Source organism: Miniopterus natalensis, chromosome 16, assembly GCF_054644295.1.
Source record: "Miniopterus natalensis isolate mMinNat1 chromosome 16, mMinNat1.hap1, whole genome shotgun sequence".
NCBI classification, from domain to species: Eukaryota; Metazoa; Chordata; class Mammalia; order Chiroptera; family Miniopteridae; genus Miniopterus; species Miniopterus natalensis.
In genome coordinates, this window is record NC_142096.1 from 17,606,259 (window position 1) to 17,619,411 (window position 13,153).

At 39.3% G+C, this 13,153-nt stretch overlaps 1 protein-coding gene across 1 annotated transcript; it reads left to right on the plus strand.

Annotated features, from left to right (window-relative positions):
• The first annotated feature begins 4,199 nt into the window (after window positions 1-4,199).
• MRPL15 (mitochondrial ribosomal protein L15) lies at window positions 4,200-11,610 on the plus strand. Its single transcript, XM_016207743.2, has 5 exons — window positions 4,200-4,333; window positions 5,417-5,571; window positions 6,145-6,310; window positions 9,150-9,273; window positions 9,978-11,610. The coding sequence occupies exons 1-5, from the start codon at window positions 4,226-4,228 to the stop codon at window positions 10,313-10,315; spliced, it is 891 nt and encodes a 296-aa protein (XP_016063229.1). The 5' UTR covers window positions 4,200-4,225; the 3' UTR covers window positions 10,316-11,610.
• The last annotated feature ends 1,543 nt before the right edge of the window (window positions 11,611-13,153 follow it).

Here is a 13,153-nt window from a genome sequence, read left to right on the forward strand (position 1 = left end):
TCCTATTATTAATAATTAGCTAATTACAACGGAATCACTCTGACCTTTAGGAGTTTACAATTCCCTGGAGAAATTTAAAGGATATATACAATTCTTAGGTAGTACAGTGCAAGATACAGAAAGAAGCTGGTGAACATAAAGACTTAAAAAACAAAACCAAAACCACTCCATTTAAATTCACATGATAACCAGAATGCTGAAGGATTGGGGGCAGGGGGTTTCATTCATGTCTTATCATTCTTATCTTGGATTTGAGTACTGAGAATTTTGTGGACTCTCAGAGATTTTAAATTTGGAGTTACTGATTTATTGAAAATTATGTGACTCACATTTCACATCTGAGTGTACACTTAGGCTTTTAAGTACTTGGTTGTGTTGACCCTGAATGTACCTGTTGAGAAGGGCTCCTGGTGGCTAATGGATTTCCTGGTGTCTAACGGAGCCTAGTAGCCATTGCTAAACAGGCCTCTCACCCAAGCCATGCTTCTCTTGAATTAAACTGCCTGCCTCCTGCACTGAAATTCCTGCCTGCATTGTGTCCCTTCCACCTGAGCCAACCCTTATAAAGAAGTTCCAGGAATTGTAATTCAACCAATAGGACTGAGGCTTCCGGGTCCAATTGGATAGCTGTGCAGCTACATCCTCATTTACATCTTCACCAACCAATCAGAGGCTCCATTGCAGCCAATCAAGACAGTGCTTTTTGGACCAATCTAACTGTGAGGATTTGGAGTCCTCATTTGCATGAGAACAGATCAATTAGGGGCCCAGGGGAAGAACTTTTCCCTATATAAGCCAGATTCCCCTCTGTCTTGGTGAAGTGCACTTTCAATTTCCATCAAAGACTGGTTTCTCTGGATGAAGCTGAAATATTGATTGTGCTGTTTTACTGGAACTGTGACCCCGGAGCTGTAATACCAGAGCTGTAACACTGGGGCTGCCTGGCTCTGGCTGCCTCACAGCTGTGCTGTATCACAATTGACCTGTTCTTCAGCAGAAATGTTCCACATGCAAGCTGTTCCCCAGTTGTGCTGTTTCACAATAGAGCTGTTTGCATTGAATAGTCTCTCTGCCCTCACCGCACCCCAAATTGGGGGTTCTTGTGTTAAATTGGCAATGACAGTCTTTAGCTGACAGTTGTGATGTTAATACAGAAAATAACAGCATGTTCCAGATCACTTGTATATGAATTTTTCTATGATGTAATATCAGGAGCCACCAATCGGTTCTATCAATTCACTTCCATTAGTGGGAAGTAGAACAGCTCAGTTTGATGTGTTTCAGTCATCTCCCCTCTTTCCAAGTCCAAATGCTACTATTCCTGCAAGGCTCGTCTAAGTTCTACATTCTTTACGCAGTCTCATTGTTCTAATTACAATTCACCACTGAGGAACAGGGGTTTGAATTGGTAGGTCTACTTATACACAGATTTTTTCCCCCCAATAAATATTGTATTGGCTTTCTGTGTTTCCAGTTTTAGCATCTGAGAATTCAACTAGCTAGAGATGGAAAATACTGTTCAGGAATGCACAGATGAGGTGGGCTGACCTTATGCATTGTTCCTATATAAGGAACTTGAGGATCCCGGAATTTTGGTATACACAGGGGTCCTGGAGCTAATCCCATGGGATACTGAGGGATGAGAGACTTCTGTTAAGTTCTGAGGGAGTCAATAGTTATATGTGGATTTTTCTACTGGGGTGGGGGGGCATTCCCCCAACCTCTGTGTTGTTCAAGGCCCCACTATAATTTATTTCTCTCTTCCCCAGGAAAGAGAATGAAATAAATATAATAATTGAAAAATATAAAATTATCATTATTTTCAGATGATTATACAAAGGGAAAGTTTAATAAAAGCAATTTAAAAATTACAAGAAAATTTAGAAATATAGCCAATTACTAAATCAATATACAAAAATGAATGTTTTTTCTAATTACAAACAATGGCTGGTTAGATTATCTAATGGAAGAAAAAAATATTCACAATAGAAAATTTAAAATATGTGTTTTGGCTAAACTTAAGAATGTACCAGACCTATATCAGGAAAAGTATGAAGCTGTCATGATACAGAAAAGACAAATAATTGGATAGGAAGATTCAATATTATAAGGTTATCAATTTCCTGAGAATTAATTAACTAATACAATTTTCACCCAATTAAAATCCCAATAACTTATACTTTAATGAAAATTATTTTTGAATATCTTAATAAGATTTTTTTAATTTGATAAAATAATCCTAAACTTCATAAACATGGAAGAATTAGAACCTCAAAACCCTTTTCTTTTGTCTGGTCATACTGCAGTGAGTGATAGGCAGGTCTTCTACTCTAATGGAGTTTTCTGAGTTCTTTTTGAGGGGGGCGGTGATGTATACAATAAGTACAAATTAAAAAAAATAGCTCGGCCAGTGTGGCTCAGGGGTTGAGCATCGACTCAGGAACCCAGAGGTCACTGGTTTGATTTCAGGTCAGGGCACATGCCTGGGTTGTGGGCTTGATCCCCAGTAGGGGGCGTGCAGGAGGCAGCTGGTGGCAGATGTTTCTCATCCATCTTTCTATCTATCCCTCTCCCTTCCTCTCTCCCTAAAAGTCAATAAAAACATTTAAAACATAAAAATAATAAAATCACCTCTGAGAGTAAGGAGTACCATGAAGACAAACAGGCAATATGTTAGAAAGTTACTCATATTTGTGCTGTTTTTTAGACTGAGTGGTCAAGGATTGCCTCTCTGAAAGGACGTTTGAACTGAATCCTACAAAGGGATTTTTAGCATTTTCTAAACAAAGGTTTATTTCTCAATGACATCATAATCCCACTGAGGAACTCTGCTGCTTATCTTCTAGGGTGCAGGTTGAAAGAGTAACCACCATCTTGACACTTGTAGGTTGCTGTGGCAAATGGAAAGGGGATTCTGGAGAGTCTCAGCCAGCAATGAAAAGCTAATCTGGAAATTACACAACTCTTCCACCTACAGCTCATGGACCAGAACTACTCACAAGACCCCACCCAAACAAAAAATCTAGGAAATGCAATCCCACCATGTCCCAGAAGGCAGAGAATCAGAAATATCTGATTCTACCATAGTCCTTCATATTCACAAGGGACAATGAAAAGGGAGGAGAGCTATAGACACATGCTTGGAAGTGGCAAGAGTTCCACAGCTGTGTAAAGCCAGCAGTGTTAGGTCTGGTCCCTCTGGCAGGCGTGCAATAGAAACAGGAGGGCTTCGAGAGCCTTCCCCAGCCTTGCTGCCATCCCGTCCCTCTGAGACTAAGGAAATAGTGTTCGCCTCGTTTACAGAGCTAGAAAAATGAGCTCCTTCTCCCTACCCAAGATTTCAGGTTGCTCGGGTTCACTCACGTTGCCTTAGCTTTTCTAAAAGTCAAGAACAGTCTGGAACTATGTATATTCTCCACATCAACTTCTCAGGGCCAACATGAACTAGTTTTACCCCAGGAGGCAGTGTAAGTTTGAATCTGGCTCGGCCGATGGTTGGGAGGCCTTGGGCAAGCTGCCGGCCCGCCTTTCCGAGCCTTGGAAGGCTGGGTGACATCTGCCTCTCCCAGCGGTGGTTGGGTGAGAGAAATCCAATGGGGCCGACTCAGCACAGGGTCGGGCGCTCAGCAAGCCCGGGGAGGGCTCCTCCGCTCATTAACACTCAGCGAAGTTAGTGCCCAGCGACGCGGTCCGGGCAGCACGGACGGGAACGCGGCTTCCTCCTCTTCTCAGGGCGGCATCAGCAGGGCGTTTAACCGGCCCGGCCCGCAGGATTGCCTTTGAAAAGATTTGTTAAAAATATTAAAAACATACAATGGTTGTCCGTACCTATTTGGACATACCGTATTCAGTATTATTTTCTTATCTTGCCCTACGTGACCACCCAAGCGCAAAGCTAGTAACTCAGGGCGTTGGTTTATTCCGGGCCCCACGAAGAGCTCAGAGAAGACGCTGCCTCGAAAGGACTAGCGGGCGGGACACCAGCTCAGAGAGTCGCTAACGCGCCGCGCGGCGCAAGAGCCCGGCGTCGACGCAAGAACTCGCAAGTTAGGATCACAAGGCCAAAAAAAAAAAAAAAAGCCGGACTCCAGGCTCTAGGGGCGCGCGGGCGCGGAGGACACTGCAGTACGACAGGGGCGGGGCCGCGGCCGTAAAGCAGCGCCCTGAGGTCACGTGGGCCCCGAGGTGCGCCGCGGCGCCCGTGGAGGTTGCGGCCGTGCGGGTCATGGCCGGTCCTGTGCGCGGCGGTGGGTCCAGGGCTCTGGACTTGCTCCGGGGCCTGCCCCGTGTGAGCCTGGCCAACTTAAAGCCGAATCCAGGCTCCAGGAGACCGGTAAGTGGCTGGTGGCGGTGCCGGCAGCGCTGGGGGATGGAGGGCGGCGAAAGCGGCCTTTCGCTGCGGGTGGTGCTGGAAGAGCCCTTCCCCCCGGGTGCGGGCGGGACGGAGGGTTGCCGAGCCCCGGTGATCCTTGACTGCTCGGAGGAAAATCTTCCCACGCGGTCCCGATTTTTAATAAGCTTTGCATTTAAAAGCGTAATTAAGTTAATGAGGGAGAAGGAGCGAAGTCGCAAGAACTACAAAACGATTGCCTTATTCAAAATTGGATTTAAAATGAAGTGCTTTTCCAGTTTATTTTTGTCTTCATGGGAAAGATTTGGATTTGTTAGGTTAAATGTCTTTTTTGAAAAATCACTGAATACAGCCCTGAAAAGTTGTTAGTTGACATACTGTCATATTTTTAATTTTTAATTTTAAATATATCTTTATTGGGATCAGAGAGAGGGAGGGAGAGGGAGAGGGAGGGAGAAACATCAATGACGAGTCACTGATTGGCCGCCTCCTGCGCCCCCTACTGGGGATGGAGCCCGCAGCCCGGGCATGTGCGTGACCCGGGATCCAGCGGGGTCCCCTAGGTTCTAGGTCAGTGCTCAGTGCTGAGCCACGCCTGGCCGGGCGATATACTGTCATTTAAAAACTCAATACATTGCTTTTTGTGAGGTGATAGGAAACAGTATTTTTCTCTGTAAGTTAATCTTAAAATAATATATGTAACAATTATATATTTACAATTAATTGCAAAATACATTTTCTTGAATATCCAGTATCATTGTTTGTTGTGGATGTTTAATTCTAGGCGTTTTTCAGTGCCAGCCTGTCATGGAATCTTATCCCCATTCCGTCCTTGGAAATACAACTTGGACTTGAACGAGAAGAATCAGCTACATCTTCAGGGGAAAAGAGACTGATTTAGAGTGTGTAGACATTAGAGCAGCTAGGATTGTGCTGGGCACTTAGGAGTTTTAGCTAGTACTGGTTGGTTGGATGAATAAGTGGCATAAAAAATAGACAGTGAAAAAGTAAAGCATGATGTTTAAAAATGCGTCTGTAGATCATAAAACTCTTCTTTCGTTGTAGGAAAGACGACCAAGAGGTCGGAGAAGAGGTAGAAAATGTGGCAGAGGCCATAAAGGAGAACGGCAGAGGGGAACCCGGCCCCGACTGGGCTTCGAGGGAGGCCAGACCCCATTTTACCTCCGAATCCCCAAATATGGGTTTAATGAAGGACATAGGTAAGTTTCCTTTTGTTTTTTAAAGTAAAAATCTCTAATTTTCACTGAGAATCACCTAAAAAATAGCTTGGTAGAAATTTAAATTCACTTTGAAACCAAATTTTGCTTCTGTTCCTCTGAAACATTTTTGGTAATGAAATTTAGCCTGGATTAATAGGGAAAAAACCCCACACGTTGCACTCAGAATTGCAAAATGGAAATAGTAATGCCTGCTTTCATGCTTGTTCAGAGGCTTAGCAAAATATGTATATAAATGTGGCCCATAGTAGTCATCCAATAATGCATAATTCAGATAATGGGTTAAATTTTCCACAAATTTATTTACTTGTGTAAATGAGTGAAATGCTTAGAGAGGTAAGTTACTTTTAGTGAAAAAAAGGAGGTACTGGTTTTGTTTCGTTACCCAAAATCAAGCAGTATTACATGTTTTTGTTGTATTCAGAAGGGTTTGATTTTGTTAAACCACCTGAATTGATGGTGGAAAGCATGGGACAAAGGTTTGAGTTGATCTGGAGAACTTACAGATAGGTAAGTTTGACTGAGTTTTTTAACTTATATTTTGTTGTTTTGTAGCTTCAGACGTCAGTATCAACCTTTGAGTCTCAACAGACTGCAATATCTTATTGATTTGGGTCGAGTTGATCCTACTCAACCTATTGACTTAACCCAGCTTGTCAATGGAAGAGGTGTGACCATTCAGCCATATAAAAGGGATTATGGTGTCCAGCTGGTAGAGGAGGTAAATCTGGATTAGATTTTTTTTTTTGGAGTTACATAGAAAGCTATTCTTGGTTTCCATTTAATCAACACTGCGCCTTCTTTTATTTTTATTTTTTTGAGTTGTCATAACCAGTATGTAGTAGTGATTGTGTTATACTGAATTGTGGTTTTAGAAAGCTAGCATTCTTTCATTGTGTGACTTCTGGTCCCTGATCCTGAAATGCTCTTCTGTATATCCATCCATTCAGCTTGCTCCGTCACTTCCTTTGGTTCTCTGTTCAAATGTGATCATACCAGGAAGACTTTTTATGTCATTATTTTATGAGGGAGCATTCACACATCCCACCTCCCCCTTGGCCCCCCCTCCCCGGCAGTCATCCTTTGCCTGCCTTCTCCTGCCCGAAGTATTTTTCTTTGAATATATGAACACCTGACATTTATTACCAAGTAATGTGTTTATTTTTTATTGTCTTACTATTATGTAAGTTCTTTGAGAGCAGGTACTTTGATTTATTGCTATATTTTCAATATTGGCTGATGATAATCACTCAACTAATATTTTTGAAGGAAAGGAATAAATCAGATCCAATTCTAATTTCAGTATAGAAGTTTTCTATTTATAGTAATTTACCAGGAGTGTCAAAAGCAGATAAACTTGTACATTGTGTTGATCTACTGTTCCTATTTCTTATACGTCAATAATATAGCTGTGTCCACTAGAGGGAAGCATGTATTTATGGAAAAACCTTTTAAGATTCCTTTGAAAAAATAAGCCTTATGGATAAAGCGTTCCAAATAAAATGATTTGAAAAGAGAATACCAAATACATAGCTAAGCCTCAGTATGCTACTCTGAGTGTATAAGGAAGTACACATGTAATTAACCTGTGGAAAAATCCATGGCTTCATCAGCCATTAAACGGTACAACCCGATAGTTTTTAAATTAGTGTCTATTAATCTAGCAGAAATAATTCTGAAAACTGCACCAGGGCAGTGGTTGAATAAGTACCGTTACACATCATTTACAGCTTTGTAAATTGGTTTACCTTTTCTGGATTTCAGATTTGCAACAAATAGTGGCTATTAAGACTGTTACTATCCTTCAGCACAAAAATACCAATTTGGGAATATATGTTCTAAAGCAGTTTTCAACCTTTTTCATCTCATGGCACACATAAACTAATTACTAAAATTCTGCCGATCTGACATACACACAAAAAAAGGTATAATTTTGATTCATTCACACCAGACGGCTATTGCTGTGTTGGCTGTTGTCATTTTGAAATTTAACAATCTAAGGGAAAAGAGGTCAGTGCCCCCAACTAAATAGCTAGGTATTGCATGTTTTAAAAATTTTTGTGGCACACTAGTGTCCTGCGGTACACTGGTTGAAAATCTCTGTCCTAAAGGAAAAATGGAAAAACCCTAACTGATACAAAGATAATTCTAAAAATGCTATTAGTGGAACTAATCCCAGTACCCAAAGGTAAGGAAATGGTTCAGCAATTATGGTATAGTAATTGAAAATCACAGATAATATGGTAAAAATGTTTTATTGAGTCAGAGGTGCCATTGATAATACAAATGCAGACCAGAATCATACAAAGAAAAATGCAAGAAAATGTATCTTGAAATTGATGAAATATTTTTAAAAATACATTAAACATTTATAATTAAGAAACATGATTGGGAGCCAGCTTATTTCAACCTCATCAAATTAACTAAATATTTTTGTCACCACAAAAGGGAAGGTAATTCCACCACCTTTTTATTTTTGTCAGAATGTTTTGAAATTAAAGTAAAATATAGCACATCCTAACTAAAGTGACCAAAACCAGAACTTTAAAGTTTAATACCACATTTTTTAGTGTTAACCATTTTCGGGAAAGTTAGATGACTATCATTTTATTATTATTATTGTTGTTATTATTATAGCTTAGAGACTATAATAAAGTTAGTAGTGAATGCAAAGTAAATTTCTATTGTACTCTTTTGTCTTTTTCCCTAGAGGGGACTGACCCCTCCAAAGCTAAGATATGCTTGTCAGATCTTTGGTTGTTTTGCTGGTTCCAGCCCACTTGTCCCCCTTTTAAACCATCTGTTGGCCTCTTGCTTATTTAGGGGTAAGGAAGTTAAATTTTTATCTCTATCTTATGGCACAGTGTGGTTAAGAACACAGACACTTGTGACTAAGCTCCCAGGATTAGAAACCTAGCTTTGTGATCTTGGGCAAGTTACTTAACCTCTCTGCTTTTGTGTCCCCATCTCTGGCGTTGGTTTAGCAATAATTCTGTTATAGAGTTGTTACGAGGATTATGCAGTCTACAATTAATGAAGTACTGGGAAGTTATATTGGTGTCTACTAAATACATCAAATGAAAGTACAGTCATCCTTGAAAATTGGTAAAACAAGATGGTCTAAAAAAATGTAAAAGAATTTCATGTTGTTTGATAGGATGTCAAAGCAGAGGTATTTAAAGTAGGACTGACTAAAAAAATAAAAATTAAAAAATAGAGTAGGAAATGCCCTGGCCGCTGTGGCCCAGTTGGTTGAGCATCGTCCCATGCACCGAGGGGTCCCCAGTTCGATTCCCTGTCAGGACACATGCTGCGGTTGCAGGCTGGATCCCCAGGTGGAGGGTGTGTAGGAGGCAGCTGATTGATGCTTCTATCTCTTCCTCTTCTTTCTTCCCTCTCTCTCTAAAATCAATAAAAACATTTAAAAATAAATAAAGTAGGGATAACTGTTACATTGTAGGCACTTTGGAGGAGAAAACAGTGTAAAAAGGAAGCTTGCCGTAACTAATTTACTTTAATTCAGACTATCTACTAACAGACTTTGTTTTGACATATTATAGGGTGCTGATACTTTTAAGGCAAAAATTAATATTGAAGTACAGTTGGCTTCAGAATTAGCCATTGCTGCAATTGAAAAAAATGGCGGTGTTGTTACTACAGCCTTCTATGATCCAAGAAGTCTGGGTAAGCTTGTTCTGCAGTCATTTTCTTCCCTTTCTTTGTCTCACCCTGGCTTCCATATGAGGATTTTAAAAGTCCTTATGGTGCCCGGCTGGCATGGCTCAGTGGTCGAGCATCGACCTATGTTCTAGCAGATCATGGTTTGATTCCTGGTCAGGGCACATGCCTGGGTTGTGCGCTCGATCCCCTTTGGGGGCAGCCAGTTAATGACTCTCATTATTGATGTTTCTATCTCTCTCTCCCTTCTCTCTGAAATCAATAAAGATATATTAAAAAAAAAAAAGGCCTCATAGTTCTTTAACTTGCTGTTCAGGCACCTTGGTTTTTCTGTTTTAGGGTTTCTTTTTAGTGGTGTGGCTAGTAGGGCTCCATCTTCTTTTAATACATTTCAGCCAGTATATCATAAACAGGTTTAGGTTTTGTTTTTAAACATGAGGCTTAAATATGATGTTAGCCTACGTATAAAAAATTCATTATTCATTGGTAACCCAGGAGTAACTTTGACTTTTAAGGTGCACACTTTTGAAAGTGAAGATTTTCTGTTTGCTTACTTAAGACAAACTTATTTATAAAAATAGTTCTTAGAATTAATTTCTGATCTTGGTAATATTTAAAAATTAATAATGAAAAGAAAATTATTATTAAAGAAGATTATTATGTATATAGCCAATATTTGCATCTTTTTTTAATTTAAAAATGTTTTTTAGAAATTCTGTGCAAACCTGTTCCATTCTTTCTGCGGGGACAACCCATTCCAAAACGAATGCTTCCACCTGAAGCCCTGGTCCCATACTACACAGATGCAAAGAATCGTGGTTACCTGGCGGATCCTGCTAAATTTCCTGAAGCAAGACTTGAACTTGCCAAGAAGTATGGTTATATTTTACCTGATATCACTAAAGATGAACTCTTCAAAATGCTTAGTACTCGGAAGGATCCAAGGCAGATTTTCTTTGGTCTTGCTCCTGGATGGGTGGTAAATATGGCAGATAAGAAAATTCTAAAACCTACAGATGAGAATTTGCTCAAGTATTATAGCTCATGAATTCTCTTCCAAGAAAGCAGAGTTGGAAGAGAGTACTGGAAAAGGGAATGAAACATGTATTTCTCCTTGTATTTTCTTAATTTGTGATTCTCCAGATGCCTTTTTTTTCCTTAATGTTTTCGGTATAATCATATCTTTTTTTATCTAAAATTAAAATGTAGTAAGGTAGGACTGCATAGAGGAATTAAGATTTCGTAGGCTCTATCTCAAAGATACAAACTCCCTGGTGGTATGCCATAGGAAGATTATAATATCTTAAATACTTTTAGCTGATTTTTTTCATGATCTTTTCATCTAGGTCTGGTCTTATCATTGTTGCAAATCAGAATGAATATGTAAATGGGATGAGATTGATTTGTAGGCCTGCTTAGTCAAGGTTAGAACAGTTGCTAGTGAGTTGGTGCTCCCTCTTAATCAGTAGCCTCAAGGAAGCCCAGCTACCCAATATTAAAGATGGTAAGCCTCCAACTTAAGGAGATTATGATGTGGGATGTGAGTTTAAGGTTTAAGACTGGTGAATGGCTTCTAAGTAGTAGTGTTCTGCCCAGCCGGGCATGGCTCAGGGGTTGAGCATCGACCTAGGATCCAGGAGATCGCTGTTCGATTCCCAGTCAGGGCACATGCCCGGGTTGTGGGCTCGATCCCCAGTTGATCAATGACTCATCATTGATGTTTTTCTCTTTCTTCCCCTCCCTCCCTTCCTCTCTCTGAAATCAATACAGATATATTAAAAAAACAAAAAAACAAAAAACTGTAACTAAAGGGAAGTAAAAACATTCTTTTTTTAAAAAATGTGTTCTAATTCTTATGAATATAATTTATTTATTTCATAGATAATGGAGACATTTGTTTTTCAATCATTTTAAGTGATGTTGAAAAATTGTTCAGTGAGAATATAAGCCATAAAAACAATTGGTAATGTGAAAATTAAGCACAGTTAATGTAAAAGATTCAGCAGTCAGTAAGCTTATTTAAGTTTTCAAAGGTATGTTATATCTACTACAGTAGAAATAAAATGATTCTCAGCTATATATTTTCTTTAAAAATTAAAAAATCTAAATGGTGCAATATTTTGTTTTGTTAACTTACCTCGTATACTGCTGACCTGAGATTCAATGTATAAAGAAGTAATTTATGTACCAAGAGTGTATTTCAGTTTTAATTTAGGATTATATAGTTTGGCTTGTTGTTAAACCATTCCTAATATAGAACTTAAGAGAATCACTATTAGGACCATCTTCTGTGATAGCCACCTAAGGAATTCAGAGGATAGGCACAAATTTAAAAACATGTTTTTAATTTTCTGAGACCCTAAGTGACAGAGTTGGGGTGTTAGGATTAGTTTTGGCTCCATTGATAGGAACCCCAAATCACAGTTGCTTGAGTGAGGTAAAGTTTATCTTTTTCTCACGGAGTGCTGAGACTAGTTCAGGGCTGATTGCTGGCTCTACTCCACAAAGCCTCAGAGCCCATAGCTTCTCCCTGTGTAGCTCTCTCGTCTCTAGAGTTAGATGTGTGTCTTCATGATCCAAATAGAAATCAACAAGGACTCAGCTTTTTCTAAGGAAGATTTGTAAAAGCTGCCATACAAAACTTATGCTGAAATCCTATTGGCCAGAACTTGGATGCAGTCTTCTTCTGCAAAGCACCCTGAAGCCTTTGCTTTGGTAGCTTATATTCTTAAAAATTCTGTTATGATGGGTGAATAAGAGAGTATGTATTGCATAACTGGAGGGAAATTGACACCTAATTTGGAATAGACCACACTTCAACCCTTAGGTTAATTGACTTACAATAGACAGAAAAATGCAGAGTTTTTTAACTTTATGTTTAGTATATCCACTATCCTGGAATGCTGAGTTCAGTAAGTTAGAAAAGTCGGTAAGTTGGTTAATTCGTCAATCTTGGTAAGCAAATGTTTTTGAATTAGAGTGATGACATAGCACCAGAAACCATCTGAGAAGAATCATTCACTTTTTTCTGTGCCTCCTTTTTCTAAAGTTATATTTGAATATAGTGTATGGAGGAAGAGAGATGATAGGTTGCAAAGAAAAATGCCACAAAGAAAATGTTTTTATTGACAGTGATAGTCACTAAGAGTTAGAAGAATACATTTAATTTTTTTTTTTAAGTCACTGCTGGGGAAAAACTTGAGATCATTTTAAAAGTAATTCTGTCCTGGCCTGTTATGCTCACTGGTTAGAGCATCAGTCCATGGACTCAAGAGTCATGGGTTTGATTCCTGGCCCCAGTTGGGGCATGTGCAGGAGGCAGCCAGTCGAAGTGTCTCTCTCACGTCAATCTTTCTCTCCCCCTCCCTCCCACTCTCTCTAAAAATCAATGGAAAAAATATCCTCAGGTGAGGATTAACAACAAAAACAATGTAGTTCATGTTTGTTTTGAAATGATGTAATATTGAAGTGTAAAAAGTAAAAGTCCATATTCCCATATTTTTGCCTGAACCATTTCCTAGAGGTGACTAAACCACTTAGTTAGGGGCCCTTTTTTTTTTTTCTCTTCCCCAATCAAAAGGGTAGATTTGCACATTCTGAATTTGCTTATTGCATTTAATGTATTTCAAAGATACCTTTTCTGAGTATTTTTCATTAGGGTATTTAAGCTTTGTATCCTATTATTAAGCCATTTGAAATAGGGGCCATTAGACAAGTCACTTAACCTCTCTTAACTGTAAAATGCAGTGACACCTAATCTTTGTATGATACAAGAGTTGTGTAAAGTGACCTAAAGTCTGTAAATTCTAATATACCATGATGATAAAGATACTACCTTGGACTGAGGAAAACTTTGACATTAATCTATTTGCATAGAAATGAAGTG